Genomic DNA, 15,747 nt, shown 5'->3' with positions numbered 1-15,747 from the left:
CATGGGGAACTGTCTTGTGGGTTGTGGGAGCGGTAGGGACTCACGGGTCGGGCCATACGGGGGTGGCCAGGCTGAGTGAGCCCTTACATAGCCCCCGTGATCCTTGAGCAGCCCCCCGTCCGCGGGCAGATGCCCAGTCCCACGGGCCCCGGGGCAAGAGCGGCCGGGGGTGTCGTCGCGGCCCAAGGAGGGGCCGGGGCGGGAAGGGGGGGATGGTCGCCAGTTGGCGCGGCCGGGAGAGTTGGCGAAATGGCCGGGAGCGGCGTTCGGGGATTGCACCACCCACAGTGGCGGCAGTGGCGGCAGTGTCGCCCTGGGAAAGGGAACCTGGGGGAGGGAACGCACGGGGGGTCGATGGGTGCACGTGATCTCCGTTGGCATGGGTATGCCGAGAAGAGGAACGCCCCGGAGTGTGTCACGTGGGTGAATTACTGACCAGTTGGAGGGAAGGCCATGGAAAAGGCTGGGGGATGAACCCCCGGCACGGGGGGCGCGATGGGGGGCGGTCAGGTAGGACAGGGGGGAAGTCGAGGACGCTCGGGGGAGCGTTTGGCGGAAGATGGTAGGGAGCGGCAGTGTCACTTGACTCAGAGTGCCACGATATATATCAGGGTAATGGGGGTACTAAAAAAAAACATATATCTTAGCGCGAATCTTATTTTTAAATTTAACCCCAGAACCAGGCCTCTCACGGCTTCGAATCCAATTGCAGGTTATTTGTAACTCCCTGCTGCATCATTTGATACTAGTTTTATACTGGTTTCAGTCATGGTTGCGCCAGGAAGCCAGTGGCCCGCCCTTTCAGGGGGCTGCGCGAAAACTCTGCGGCCAATCTCAACACCTCCGACCGCGTGCTATCAGCCAACCACGACGTCCAGCAGCTGTTAGAGCATGTCGGCAAGGGCGGACGGGTCCCAGGACTAGTGTTGGAGTACCTCAAGGTCATCCAGGAGCTCACGGCCGACCTGCTGAAGAATCCCATGGGTGAAGACTGGAAGAAGGAATCCACCGAGCTCAAGACCGAGCTCCGAGAGAAGACCCTCACGCTCCAGAAAGACATCTATGCGATCAAGGTAGCGACGCTGGCTCCGGCGAGCAGCCGATCAGGACCCTCTGGACGAGTAGTAGAGTACTGTCGTACGTGGAGGCCGTCAGGCGGGGCTCCACCGCTCCCGCTCACTTCCTCTCGGCTCACGGCTCAAATAGCACCCAGGCGGCGAGTCCCTCGGAGCTCTCAAAGGACCGGGATATCATTGTCAAACTGGGTGATTCCGACGGCATTGCTCACTTCCGTACGATGAGAAGCTCGGAGATCAAGGACCGGGCTGAGAAGGCGAGGGTACGCGCAACCGGGGCGGGCACGAACCCTGTTTTGGCCGCTATCCAGTTCGTGGCAGCACGTCAGCTGAAATCCGGAGATATCAGTCTGACGTTGAAATCAGCCAGGGATGCTGAGGCTGCCAGGGTCCATCGGCACGCATGGGTCAGACATTTGTGGAAGGGAGCCGAAGTCCGACTGCCGTCCTGGGGTGTTGTGATCCACGACGTTAACGTACGCTCACTGGGAATCAACCGGCCGACAGAGCTGAGGGAAAAACAGGAAGCCGTCAGCAAGCAGTTAGTGACGCAGAACCTTTATTCGTGGGGAGAAGCGGAAATAACTCATCTTGCATGGCTGGTCTTGCCAGAGGGAAAGAAGGCCGGGTCCCTGATCGTCGAATTCAGCTCGCCGCATGCTGCCAACAAGGCCATCGACAACACTATCTGGGACTCCACCGTGCTTACCACAGTCCTATATGACCGAGCTGCTCGAATCCGTCAATGCCACCGATGCCAAAAGTATGGCCACATAGGAAGGACCTGCTCCGAGCAACCTACCTGCGTCTATTGTGCCGGCAGTCATGTCTCTCCTGATTGCCCCGGTAGGAAAGACGCCACCCTGATCGAACGAAAGTGCGCCAATTGCGGGGGCGCACACGCTGCATGGTCACGCGGGTGTGCGGACTATAAAGCGGAGTTAGAGAGAGTGCAGGAATTAGAGATACGGCGCGAGCGGTATCACCGGATTCCGGCCTACCTCTCTATCTCGGACCCTGCTCAGAGGATGACGGGGTCTAGCTCAGGCTTAGACCCGACACCGAGAGAGGTAGCGTCCATGGGTAGCGGCCGTGGACCTACCAATACAGCCAGCACAAACCCTCGAAATAAATCAGTTTCGAGTAAGAAAACAAGCTCCAGCAAGCCGGCTGCCAAGCAGACAGCTAGCAAGCCAGTGAGCAAGCTAGTGAGCAAGCCGGCCAGCGTAGCCACCGGGGGTAATGCAACAATAGTTGCAACCCGAAGCATCGCTAGCCAACCTTCCGAGGTCTCTATTATGAGAACCCCGGACAATCAGCAGAACAGAGAAGCCGAGGGCTTCCAAATGGATACTGATATGGAAGTCGACTTCCAACCATCGCAACAGATCAATCAGACCAATCAGACCGGAGTCTACCAGTCGAAACGCGCACCCCCTAGTCTCCGAGCACCTCGATCGGAGCCGATCCGTACGAGAAGTCGGGCCACGGCTAGACCTTGACATTTCCCATGGGACTAGCGAAAATCTAGTCCCATGTCCATGGGACTTAGTCCCATGGGAGTTCCTACAGAGGTCTAGTCCCGTGGACCCACTCCCATGGGAGTAAAAAAAAAAATTGGTCCCGCCATGGGAATTCCCGTGGGACTCCCATGGGACTAACAAAATTTCCCATCTATACATTATTTCCATAATAATAATGGATAAATTGCTGAGTTATTATAATAAAATACGGTAATTTAAAGGTGTTTTAGCGAGTATTGAGACTAACAAATATTTATTACTTTTGATATATTTTGACCATAGTTTTGTGATTATTTAGTATATCTTTAATTTAGAAAAAAGCTATTGTAAATAAAATACCGTTCGGAACCGCCAAGAAATGCATTATTTATACAAGTCACGAGATAGCTAATGTTTGCATTGTTTACAGTCCCATGGGAATTCCCATAACTCCCATGGGAGTTCCCACGGGGGTCTAGTCCCGCCATGGGAATTTCCCATAGATGTTTAGTCCCATGGACCCACTCCCATGGGACCAAAATTAGTCCCACGGGAATTCCCATGGACAGTCCCATGGGAGGCGTCCCATGGGAAATGTCAAGGTCTAGCCACGGCCCTATCGTCATCACAAGCATCCCATTCGTCTCAGGGTTCAACAACCTCAGCACCCATCGACAAACAGAGGAAAACTCGGACGGCAGAAGACTCGGAGGTCTCGTGGAACCCACCACCATCGGCTTCATCATCGGCTCTCGCCGAAAGAAACAGCAACGGATCTGTGGCAAGAAAGGCTAGCAAGCCAGCCCCCGGCAAGGAGAACCAGCCAACCGATACCCGGAAGAGGAAGCATCTCGAAATCGACAACCTAGCTTCAGCCACTAGACCAACCGCGAAGCCTCGGCCCCGACGGGGGAAGATCTTTAAAAACCGTCAATCCTGACTACCAGGAACCCCACAACGGGGAGAGCTTCGACGTCGACATTAGCTTTTCGGACCTAAGCAGTCTTAGCAATATCACCGGCAGTAATGCCGATGCCGAACCTACCTCCACCAACGTATCCAATGAATAAGACACTCACAATTCTTCAATATAACGTGCATCGATCGAAGGACGTCGTTATGGCGGACTTCCTGCGGAATCCCCGGGTTTTGGAAGCCGACATCATCGCTATTCAAGAGCCCTGGGACAACCCGTACACCGAAACAACATATCACCCAGCGAAAGCAACAAATGAGCTTGTCTATCCGTCAACAAATGAATGTCAGGACGAAAGGACCCGGGTCTGCATGCTGATTTCGAAGCATCTCCAATGGAAGCATCACGTACATGGAAGAGATGCACACGAAGTGAGGATTCGGACGGATAATAATGGTGAGCGAGATGAGCACGAGCTTCGGGTTATCAATATATATAGCCCAGTAGGGTCTGTTGAGACGGTCAACATGCTCGGAGATGTTTTCGGCCGAAAAACAAGGTCCAGGACTATCGTGATCGGGGATTTCAACCTTCATCACCCCGCTTGGGGTGGAGATGATGCAGTCCAAGACGCTAATGCCGATGCTCTAATTGAGCTGACTGACTCGGCGGACTTGGATCTGTGGCTGGCCCCCGGCACAATCACCCGCGATGAATCCGGCCACCAGACTACGATCGACCTAGTCTTTGGCTCTCATGACCTATCTGAGCGTTTCCTAGCAACGGAGATAGCCCACGAATGCCATGCACACTCGGACCACTTGCCAATACGTACGATACTCGACGTCAGCACCAGCACTACCGACAGCGCGCCTAAACGCCGCAATTGGAAGGCCATAGAAACCGACAAATTCGACAAATTTGTTGCTGCGAACCTCCGAATTCCATTATTAAACCAGCTCGATACGCCACAGCAAATTGACGCTGCCGTCGACCACTTGATAGAGATCATTAACCGGGGCGTCGAAGAATCCACGCCATGGGCCAGACCCAGCCAGTACGCCAACCCGTCTTTCACCGGCGAATGTCGGCAAGCCATCAAAGAGACACGACGTCTATACCGTCGCTATATGACTTCCCACGATGAAGAAGACTGGGAAGTCTATAAATCAGCGAGAAATGAGAAAGGCAGGGTGATCAAACGGACTCTCAGGACCGGCTTTCGCGAATTCGTGAAAGAGGCCATTAACCAGGGACCCCAGGGTCTCTGGCGCATGTCTAAATGGGCTAGGAACCGAGGCCAGGAGCAAAGCAGCATCATGCCCCCGTTGAAGACAGCGGACGGCATTGCCGAATCAACAACTGAGAAGGTTCAGGCACTGCGCAAGACCTTCTTCCCAACACCCCCGGAGGCTGATCTCTCAGACATTGGGAGCTCTCGAAGCCAGCCTCAAAAAACGACGATCACCTTCCCACCTATCACGGAGCAAGAACTCACTGACGCAATACGCCGAGCACCTCCCAACAAAGCCCCCGGGCCAGACGGCATTCCAAATAAGGTCTGGAGACTACTGGCAAGTGAGGATTCAGCTTCCTACCACGTTTTCATGCACACCCTCCTCTCTATTTTTGTGAGACCACGCAGAGTCTCCGGTTTAGTTAGGTAAGCGAAGTAGAAGCCTCAGCTGACGTGTAGTACAATAGGGTTCTATTGTAGAAGAGACTGAACGCTGACCCTTCCCAGGGTCAGCGGGGATGAACTAAATACAGGCTGGCCCAGCTTCCGGGCGGTGAGCAGTACTATACTGCCACGATTCCTGAGGCACCACTCGTGCCTCAGGTACCAACATAAGTAGTCGAGGGTCCTGACAATTTTCAACGCTTGTATACGCACCGGCCACAACCCCCAACACTTTCAGACCTCAATCACAGTAACGCTGAGAAAGGCTGGACCCCGTGACTACCGCTTGCCGAAAGCGTACAGGCCAGTTGCCCTGCTCAATACACTGGGTAAGATACTAGAAGCAATCATTGCTACCCGTATTGCCTGGGCCGTTGAAGAGCATCGACTGCTTCCTGACACGCATCTCGGAGGGAGAAAAGGCGTCTCGGTGGATCATGCCATCCAGCTAATCCTAGACCGAGTGCACACTGCCTGGGGAAGCAAGCAGAAAGTGAGCATGCTGCTTCTCGACATTGCTGGTGCGTACGATAACGTGTCACATGAGCGTCTGCTGCATGACATTGGACTTCTCGGCCTCGGAGAGCTCGTCCCGTGGATCAAAGCCTTCCTCACCGACCGAAGCACACGAATTCGACTACCCGGACACTTGAGTGAGGCATTTCCGACCAAGACGGGTATCCCGCAGGGCTCACCGATCTCACCAATCCTATTTTTGCTATTCAACGAGCTCCTAATCAGAAGGTGCTCGCTGGCGACGACGTACGGCAAGACAGAGGCGTTGGGCTGGGTAGACGACACCAGTATCATTGCCGTTTCTAACAGCTACGAAGAAAACACCTGGCTTATTGAGAAAGCTCTCGAGAGAGCGGATGAATGGGCCAGGCGGCATGCAGCAAGGTTTGCACCCGAGAAATTCGAGCTTATCCACTTTAGCAACCCACAACTACCCTCCGAACCTATACTTCCGAGCCCCCCTCCAAACGCTTCCGAAATCGACATCTGGGAGGTGCCGGACGATGACCCCTGTGGCCATGACCGTATGCCAGTCAGCATGCCGGGCCAGGAAGCGCCTATACAACCAGTCGAACAAGCCAAATACCTCGGTGTCTGGCTAGATAAACAACTCAGTTTCAACACACACCGCAAGAAGCTCCTTGCAAAAGCAGCCGGCAGCCTGGAAGCCTTACGAGGCATCTCGGGGTCTACGTGGGGTGCATCATTGATGTCTATGCGTAAGCTCTACCAAGCAGTTGTCGTGCCTCAGGCTCTCTGGGGCGTCTCTGCTTGGTACTGCCCGGCAGCACGCTCAATGCCGGCATGGGAAATGACGCGCCTAGTCAATGAGCTAGTGAAGTTGCAGAAACGCGCAGCTGTTTTGATCAGCGGCGCGTTTAAAAGCATCTCCACTGCTGCATTAGACATTGAGCTCTTCTTGCTCCCAATGAAACTGCGCCTACAACAGTCTATCGAGGAATGCGCCATTCGCATCCTCACCGGACCTCAGTGGGCCTGTCCCCGAACGGCAAAAATAGCAAGGAAGCCGATCGAAAGACGTCTGGGTGGATGGACACCCTTAGAAGCATTGGTCTGGAAGAAAGGACCTCTCAAACTCAACACGAAAACATATACGGACCCTGCGGAGAAGTGGGAAGAAAGAGTCGCATTCGTGCTGCCACCCTGGGAGAGACGTATCTCATGTTACATTGAACCCTCGGAGGCTGCGAAGGCAACCCATGAAGCCATCATCCGAAAGAAATGGTATGAGGAAGGAAGTGAGACTTCCTTGATATATACGGACGGCAGTGGCTTTGAAGGCCACATTGGTGCGGCTGCCGTCAACATCCATGACGGTGATACCGTTATCTCAGACCGCAGACATCTCGGTACGGAGAGCCAATCCACGGTGTACGCTGCCGAGCTCAGCGGCATTGAGATGGCACTAGCAAGGGCGATAAAGAACAACAAGGCAAAACCCATAAAGGCTCGAGAGGTGACCCTCTTCTCTGACAGCCAGGCCGCCATTCAGGCGGTCCAGAACCCACAACGACCGTCGGGCCAGTACGTCCTCGGGGTGATATACGATCACGTACGGACCCTTCGATCGAGACAATCGACATTTGTTACCCTCCGCTGGATCCCCGCACATAACGGGGTGCCTGGCAATGAAGTTGCCGATAGCAGTGCGAAACTGGCAGCCATCGAAAGTGCGGGAGGTGCGACCGACGGAGGGGCCGGATCGGATAAACCGACGATCCGACTTGCTGCCGCCGCCAAGCGTATGGTTCGGGCCCGTATTCAGGACCGCTGGCGGAAGCAGTGGGATGCGGAGAGGACTGCCCAGCCGACAAAGCGCTTGGTGGAATGGCCGAATAAGAAGGTCCTACGTCTATACGAAGGCCTGTCTAAACCCCGCTCATCGATCATGATACAGATACGCTCAATGCGTATTGCGCTGCGGCACTTCCTGTACAAGATCAATGCAGCGGATTCGGACAAATGCCCGTGTGGAGAAGGCTCTCAGACCCCGAAGCACGTCTTGCTTCAATGCCAGACCTTTAGTGGTCTAAGAAGAGAGCTTTTTGATAAGCTATTTCAGGCCGGGGTTTCTAACCATACTGACTACGACACTCTAGTGTCAGACCCGCTGGCGATCCGCTACGTCGCCAAATTCATGCATCAAACCGGCCTACTTGCTCAGTTTCAACACACTCAGCAAGAAGAGTCCGATGACGAAACTGGAGATCCTGAGATCATGGAGCAGAGTCCCGAAGACGCTGGGTACTCACCACCGCCTGCGCCGACGTTTGAGGAAGGAGAGAACCTCACTCAGCTATTCGAATATACTATACCGGACTGGATTAAGACCCATGTTCGGCCTGATGAACGATAATCAGCAATTGAGGCTGAAGTGAGGATGTCGGAGAACGGGGTTTGATCTTGCTGCAGCAGAGACTGGCTGGCATCTAGATCGAGGGGTGTCTCATGGGATGTGAGAGGACAGGGGAGGTGGACGGTGCATCCACGCATTCATTTGTATCCAGTGCTTCCTAACACTGGATCTCTCATTTGTACGGGCTTCTTATTTGGGTATGGGTTTGGCTTACATGTAGGGCTGGTTCTCTCTCGCTTCGAGACCAGCCCATTCTTCTGTACTGGAGCATGATCAGGCGTACGGGACACGAGTTCTTGCTTCAACTGGAAAGAAGCGCCTGCATAGCTATTCGATACTAGATAGGCTGCAACAGGTTAATAGAACTTTGATTGATTGATTGATTGATATCATCGATCGTCCGAAGGATCGAGGGAAGCAAATACTTCCACTTCTCTGGGTTTTCGCGTACAAATTTGATCAGGATGGATACCTTATCAAACTGAAAGCCAGAATTTGCGTCCGAGGTGATCTTGAGACCATATCATCAGATGAAAAGCGGGCTGCTACACTAGCAGCAAGAACAGCAAGGATGATATTCGCACTTGTTGCGGCGTTTGATCTTGATCTTCGACAGCGAGATGCTGTCACTGCTTTCTTGAATAGCAGGCTCGACAAGGACGTCTATACCAGAATGCCGGAAGGGTTTGGAACCCCTGGCAAGTGCTGGAAGCTCCGAAAGGCGCTTTATGGGTTGAGGATATCTCCTCGATTATGGCAGCAAGAAGCAGCCGGAGTTCTCACCAAATTAGGACTCCGTCAAGTGCCAGAAGACCCATGCGTATTTATCGGAATGGGATCATCGTCTTTTTCTATGTCGATGATATATTGATAGCAAGTCATCAAAACGTCAGGAAGCTTGCTGATCAACTGGAAAGAGATCTCGAAGCTCATTGGGAGCTTACAGATCATGGAGACGCGGAATGGTTTCTGAATATCCACATTATCAGAGACCGGCGTCTAAAGAAGCTGTGGCTATGCCAAGACAGCTATATATCAAGTATCGCGGCCCGGTATCACCTAACGGATAGGCCACCGGTTTCGACACCGCTGTCGCTTGATGAATTGGAGCCGTATCACGGCAAGGCAGATGCTTAATCAGTGCATCTATACCAGCAAAGGGTTGGCTCGGCCGGGTATGCCACCACGATAACCCGACCGGATGCCGCAAAAGCGAATGCGAAGCTTGCTCAATTCTTGACGAATCCTGGACCTCAATACCAAAAGGCGGCTGATAGACTGATCAGCTACCTCTATTCAACGCGGTACCACGCAATCGAGTATGGATCTCGACAGGAAGACATCGAATCCGTCCAATTGGCAAGTGACGCGTCGTATGGAGATCATGCAGACCGGAAGAGCTCTGCAGGATATATCTGTCAGGTTTATGGAGGACCTGTGGACTGGAAAGCCACCAAACAACGGACGGTGACTACATCAACAACGGAAGCAGAGCTTCTTGGGCTCTCAGAAGCTGGAAAGCACCTTCAATGGTGGAGACGACTATTGCATCATATTGGGTTCGATCCTTCTCACGTTATTAGCATTGAATGCGACAATGAGAGAGCGATCAACTTGCTCACGTCTTAGGATACTAGCTTCGACACCAAGCTCCGTCATGTAGATATTCACCACCTAGGGCTGAGACAGGAAGTGCAGAAAGGCCGGATTTCGATCCAATGGGTGCCTACTGCCAGGATGGTAGCCGACGGCCTCACGAAATTGCTGCCGAGACAGCAGCACGAGCGTTTTGAGAAAATGCTTCACTTGGTGGACATCAGCCACTTGGTGGATGCTGGAAAAACGCCAGGGAGAGGTTGGCGGGCCGGTTGGAGGACTTGCTGATTCATGAAGCTATTCCCGGTGGCAGCAAGCCAGCGACACTGCGCTTGCTAAGGGGGTGTGTCAGTGCTGCATTCATGAATACGGATTGAGAACCGGAATTATAGTAACTCCGAATGAGCGGATTACTAATGATGAGCATAGCATAACGTTAAATAGCAAGAAATAGCAAGTAATAAATAACAGAGATTTGAATGCCCTCATTGGCTGAGCAAGTTACGGAAGACAGCAAGTTCCAACACGCTAAGATCCAGTGTCTTGAACGGCTGACGCGACAGGATATACGGGCAAAAGGCTCGATCCTGATCGAAACCAGCCCAGTCGTGATCAAACACACTCACAGCTCAGCAGGTTACAATTGACCTAGAGCCAGAACAAACCGGGACGGGGAGGTCATCTGGAAATCACCTCACATACATTCCTTGGGGGAATTTTCAGCCTACGCCATGAATCTTTCCTGGAACAGGATTTCCAAGGATCTGTTCTTGCTGAGTACGCCCCTTCATCCCTGTAAAAAATAGCATTCGGAGAATACCTGCTATTGCCAAACTCCACAGTAATTGGATGTATTTGCCGGGTTCAGGCTGTCACTATTAACACTCCTGGTGAGCCGTTTAGAATGTCAAAGCTGTGTACCCTCCTTCACACCATTAAAACACTATACAGGCTTCAAAGTGTGGTCAATGTAAGTATACCTACTAGTAAGTTGTGGCCTTTCCGCTGCGGCCGTAAAGACATCGCATGTTGCTAATTTAGATGAGTCTCAATAGTCAGTGCTAGTGCTGGTTTGGGTTTACCAAGTTTTCATTTCTATATTATACGTCGTATAGTCATCCCATCAACTGATTTAGAAAAGACTTCTCCTTTGTGAAATGTGACCCGATCGGTATCCCTTCCGGGTGGTGAAAGTTTGGTAGTACGTAACCTGCTCGGACATAGCAGCATGAGCGGGCCCCTGCGTTGTCATTGAACTGTTTACATGCTCCAAACAAAGAAGCTCATTGCAATATAATGCGCTGACTGCAGTAGTTTCTCACATATAAACTTACTCTCATGAAGTTTGAGCGTAGATTCAAACTAGTACTCTGGGCCACCGGGTTACACATAGGCTTGGATCTTGATTCCCTATGTCACATTGTGACAAATATAAAGTGTTGACATGGGTTGTTCCCTATTCCTACACCGTAAATAGAAAAGTCATCATATTTTTCAAGAGCGAAAAGTGGGAGTCAGCGAGTCCATGATATTTATAGATCTGGGATTTGATGTCACAGGTCTTTCCAACTATAATGACGAAGCGCCCTCCATGGCAGCACCCACGTTGACAAATTTGATAATTAAACCTGCACAAATGGAGAGAGCAGCTGGTACCAGTTTCTCGCGAGGTTACAATATCTGTGGAATGCAGGGGTAGATGTTGATAAAGTTGGCTGTGATCAACATGACATTGAACAGCGTTGAAATGCCTAAATGTGTGGAAATGATTGATCTTTTCAACCGAGCTAACTCAAAAGGCAGAAATATATCAACGTTATCTCGAAAAAAGAGACCTATCCTGAGCAGTGGGACATCTCGTGGGATAGAATCTACTGCATACCAAGTAGCCTGGAAAGAATGCCGGGAAAAAAAGATCCCAAGCACCGATAAAGCTATATCCCTTGCATAGCTTGATGGGTTACAGCTGGCAGTAGTAATGCAGGTAGCTGTCCTACAAGAAACCGATATACGTCTTTCGATTCATGGACCGGAGATTTCATTTTGCAACAACACCCAGACCACATTTCGGATCGAATGCTTCACAACAAGCAAACTTTCATGACCTCCCACAGTTTGAACAAGAACTGGGGGAACAAAATTTCAGTTCATGGCAGACAGTCCAAGCTTGAGAGACTGTCGGGATGAAGTCTGTTCAAATCGAGATGATATCCCGTTGAAAGAGACCGGGAGTGACCACAGCATCGACGATGAGAAGCAGGAATATCCACCGACTTTGAAACTTGCTCCAATTCTCATAGGACTGTGTTTCCAGTCTTTCTGCATTGCCCTGGTAATACTGAGCGGGACATTTTGTTTGATCGGCAGTTCCTCTAACACCAATGCTTTTTCTCTATGACAGGACAACACAATCCTCTCCACCGCGGTACCCAAAATCACCGAACAGTTCAATTCAATAAGTGACCTTTCTTGGTATGCCAGCGCTTACCTCGTGACGACATGCGCTGTCACCCTCCCGTTCGGCAAGATATACACGTACTATTCTACGAAATGGACATATATGATCGCCCTGGCCTTGTTTGAGATTGGGTCCTTGGTGTGCGCAGTGACTCCGACTTCGAAAGGCCTGATTTTGGGGAGGGCAATTGCTGGTATTGGGTCGGGGGGGCTATCTCCGGGTGCTTTGCTGGTACTTGCAAACAGTGTACCTCTTCACCGTCGTGCACTTTATTATGGAATCATCGGGAGCACCAGTGGAATTGCGACCATTACAGGGCCGTTGTAAGATTCTACTCCGAGAAGATATCCCCAGAGTGCGAGCTAACGTTGCGGCAGACTAGGTGGAGTATTGACCGACCATGTCAGCTGGAGATGGTGTTTTTGGATAAACATACCATTCGGTGCTCTCACTGGACTGGTGATAGTTCTCTGCTTCAAAGATTCGATGAAAATGAAGCCCAGGCTCGACACACTTGGACAGCTGAAAAGAATGGATCCGCTTGGTATTCTGGCCTTCATCCCGGCAATAGTCTCAATACTATTGGGCTTGCAATGGGGTGGAACGAAGTATGATTGGCATAATGCAAGAATAATTGCACTTTTTGTCCTATTCGGGGTCTTCGGTTCTCTGTGGTGCTTCATCCAGGTTTGGAAACAGGATGAAGCTACGGTGCCACCTCGTCTACTCAAGAATCGAAATGTGCTTGGTGCAGTGATACATGCCACTTTCCTTGGAGGGTCCTTTTTTGTGTTTGGATACTATGTGAGGCTAGAGTTCTTCATTATACTTCCTCCGCTAACACCTCTGTAGCTTCCCATTTGGTTCCAAGCAATCAAAGAAGATTCCGCATCAGAGTCCGGAATCAACAATCTTCCAATGGTCGTGGCTATGATTGTTTGTTCTGCCCTAGGGGGTCTCCTCGTGAATATTGTTGGGTACTATACGCCCTTGATGTTCGTAGGAAGTGTGTTTCTCACGATCGGCTCTGGCCTGTGTACGACCTTTGGGATTCATACCGGCCATGCGAAATGGATTGGATACCAAGTCATCATTGGAGTCGGTGCAGGGCTCGGCTTCCAACAGTGCATCAATGCTCTCCAGACCGTGCTGTCCTTGGATGATATACCAATCGGAATTGCCATCATTACTTTTGCACAGAGTCTGAGCGGTGCGATATTCATCTCAATTGCTCAGACTGTATTTGAGAACCGTCTTATGGCAAGCATTTCCATATATGCCCCGAAGCTTAACCCAAGTGCGGTGATAGAGGGCGGTGCAGCCAACTTGTCGCAACGTCTATCCAAAGAGGCTCTCCCATCCGTGCTCTATGCGTACAACATTGCTGTCACGCAGACATTCTACGTGTCTGTTGCTGCCGCATTACTTTCTTTTATCGGCGCAGGGCTTGTGCAGTGGAAGTCAATGAAGAAAACCCACAGACAACACCCCGAAGATTGAGATTTTTGACTAGCAGGAGTTGGCGGATTATTTTGAGCGTTGAGCATTGTTTTGTAACTGCTGCTATTTTTTCCACGACCGTACTATTGAGACCATATGTAGATAAGATTTTTGGAAAAGCTTAGCAAATTGAAAGCGTATCTCAAGCCAACTTTGACGGCGTTAATGCTGTTTGAAGTTCAGGAAAGTGGACAGCTGCAATATGAAATACAAAGCCATGAGAGTCTGCGACTTTTTTTATCATTGTTTCTATCAAGCAGACCGGCACTCAAACGATATAAAAATACAACCGCAGGCAGAAATGCTTGGATCATTTCTTGTCCCCAAAAAGATCCTCTTCAAAGGGCTGGCACAGCTCTCCCCAGCTTAACCATTCACCATCGAAATCGGCCCACACGCCTCCAGCCTGCAAATCCATCTCAGGTGTCTTGGGGTATCCATGGGCAACATCCCACTTTCGTCCATCAATTGGTGTGTCGGAAATCTTCTTCCCTTCTTTGACAGATCTAATTGCGGCTTCAAACAGCGGCTGCGCATATTTCTGGAACCACAGCAGATACCACAGATCATCAAGATATGTCTTTTCACCGATGCAATGGAACATGCCATATACATGTTTGGTAACGAAGTTCGTTCCGAAACGGATGGTGGAAATGAGGTCTTCCGGTTTGGCTTCGAGCATTTGCGAAATCCCACTGAGAAGGCGCGAGGTAGAAAATACGACGTTCTCCGGCAATCTGATGTAGTAAGGCTTGAAATGAGGCGACTCGATAGTGTTTTTGGTTACGTATGTCGCTAGACCAGACTTTTCACGGGTAGGGCGATCAAAGGCAACATGATCAATGACCTGGTCGGAGCCCACGCGTGTCTGAAACAGCTCCGATCTGTAGTCGATCCCAATGTGGAATTCGGTGCGTTGGCCTGGGACCCGAGTTGGGATGATTCTTGCTGTGTCGCCGGAATCTCCTGCTGGTGATCTGTCTGTTGAATTCGCTCCATCGTGGAAATAGAGCTCATGTCTCGCGATAGAGCGCCAATATTCCTGCTCACCCCAGATATCACTCAGGTACCTTTGGTCTGAGTCGCTGTATTCATGTGCTGGGTCATAAGTCTCATTGATGCGCTTCAGAGTAGCTGCAAACAGCCTCCTCATATCCCCAACCGGGCCCATGATGGTGCCGGAGTTCAGCCATCGGGCTTGATTGTGATCCAGGGTGCCGTCATCTGGACCGAATGCGCCCACGGGAATGTCCAAGTCGTCAGGAGCAGCCCAGCATCCAGGTCGACTCCAGTCTACCGGATAACAGATTTTCTCAGGGCCGAAAAGAATAGTCTCCCGGGGAGCATTCACTCCAGAGAGCGCCTCGATGGAGTCTGCGCCGAAACGAGCGGCAATCTTGGCGTTTGCTGCGTTAATCACAGCGAAATAACGCTCTATCAAGACATCAGCTGGGAGCTGGAATACTACATCATAGCCGTCGATCATGAGCACAAGGTCGTCATCAGAGGCAGATGGTAAGTTATTCAAGTACCGCAATACATTGCGGACTTTGGCCAAATGGGTGATTGACGCATCTAGTTCCCCAGTTTTGTTCCAACCGTTGAACACAGGGACAGAATACCCCAGGATGGTTGATGACACAACAGCTCTGCATAGTTGCAAATGCGGTCCATTTGCAGGGATCAGCAAATGGAACTTGGATGTTCCTGAAGCTACCTCTGGATTGGATGGTGTGGTCTGGTTGAAATATTAATTTCGCACATCTCATGGCAAACAGAACATGCCTCAAAACAAACTCACAGTGTTTAGTGATACTGTAATAGGTGTCCGAACATGAGTTCCTAAGATAGGGTGGTTATATTGGAGCAGCGTGATTAACGCCACGACTATGAAGCCGGCAAAGATCGCCCATTGCCAGCGACTGGCAAAAAGCATCATAGTGATGAACCGCTTGGGGTTCGCAGAAGAGTCAAAGCAAAAGAAAGATGAAAAGAAAGAGACCCAGGTAATGCTATTATTAATCTTGGTACCCGAGATTCAAGGGAGGCTGTGACTGGGCGGCATCGGTCCTATGCGCAGCCAAGACCAATAGACCGGCCTTACGAGGGTTTCCACGCTGGAAGA

At 51.1% G+C, this 15,747-nt stretch overlaps 4 protein-coding genes across 4 annotated transcripts in view; 3 read left to right on the top strand and 1 right to left on the bottom strand.

The window, feature by feature from the left end:
- Positions 1 to 2,578, top strand: part of N7508_000972 (zinc knuckle domain protein) — a gene marked incomplete at both ends in the record, with an annotated part of 2,704 nt that extends 126 nt beyond the window's left edge. Inside the window, 2 exons of the mRNA XM_058459057.1 lie at positions 767 to 1,129; positions 1,207 to 2,578. Of these exons, the coding sequence (XP_058325279.1) occupies positions 767 to 1,129; positions 1,207 to 2,578 (1,735 nt within the window). The remainder of the gene's footprint in view (positions 1 to 766; positions 1,130 to 1,206) is intronic.
- A 1,119-nt stretch (positions 2,579 to 3,697) lies between these two features.
- On the top strand, positions 3,698 to 8,068 carry N7508_000971 (uncharacterized protein; the record flags this gene model as incomplete). The annotated part of the gene is made up of 3 exons (XM_058459056.1): positions 3,698 to 5,157; positions 5,239 to 5,284; positions 5,351 to 8,068. 3 exons carry the CDS (start codon positions 3,698 to 3,700, stop codon positions 8,066 to 8,068), a joined length of 4,224 nt encoding a protein of 1,407 aa, XP_058325278.1.
- Positions 8,069 to 11,813: 3,745 nt separating this feature from the next.
- Positions 11,814 to 13,622, top strand: N7508_000970 (MDR family MFS transporter; the record flags this gene model as incomplete). The annotated part of the gene is made up of 4 exons (XM_058459055.1): positions 11,814 to 11,996; positions 12,066 to 12,445; positions 12,500 to 12,926; positions 12,975 to 13,622. The coding sequence occupies 4 exons, from the start codon at positions 11,814 to 11,816 to the stop codon at positions 13,620 to 13,622; spliced, it is 1,638 nt and encodes a 545-aa protein (XP_058325277.1).
- Positions 13,623 to 13,932: 310 nt separating this feature from the next.
- N7508_000969 (glycosyltransferase domain-containing protein) lies at positions 13,933 to 15,108 on the bottom strand (the record flags this gene model as incomplete). The annotated part of the gene is made up of 1 exon (XM_058459054.1): positions 13,933 to 15,108. One exon carries the CDS (start codon positions 15,106 to 15,108, stop codon positions 13,933 to 13,935), a length of 1,176 nt encoding a protein of 391 aa, XP_058325276.1.
- Positions 15,109 to 15,747: the final 639 nt, after the last annotated feature.

This window comes from Penicillium antarcticum, assembly GCF_028974205.1.
Source record: "Penicillium antarcticum strain IBT 31339 chromosome Unknown utg000001l_segment0_segment0, whole genome shotgun sequence".
Classification (NCBI taxonomy): Eukaryota; Fungi; Ascomycota; class Eurotiomycetes; order Eurotiales; family Aspergillaceae; genus Penicillium; species Penicillium antarcticum.
This window is presented reverse-complemented; position numbering and strand designations above follow the sequence as displayed.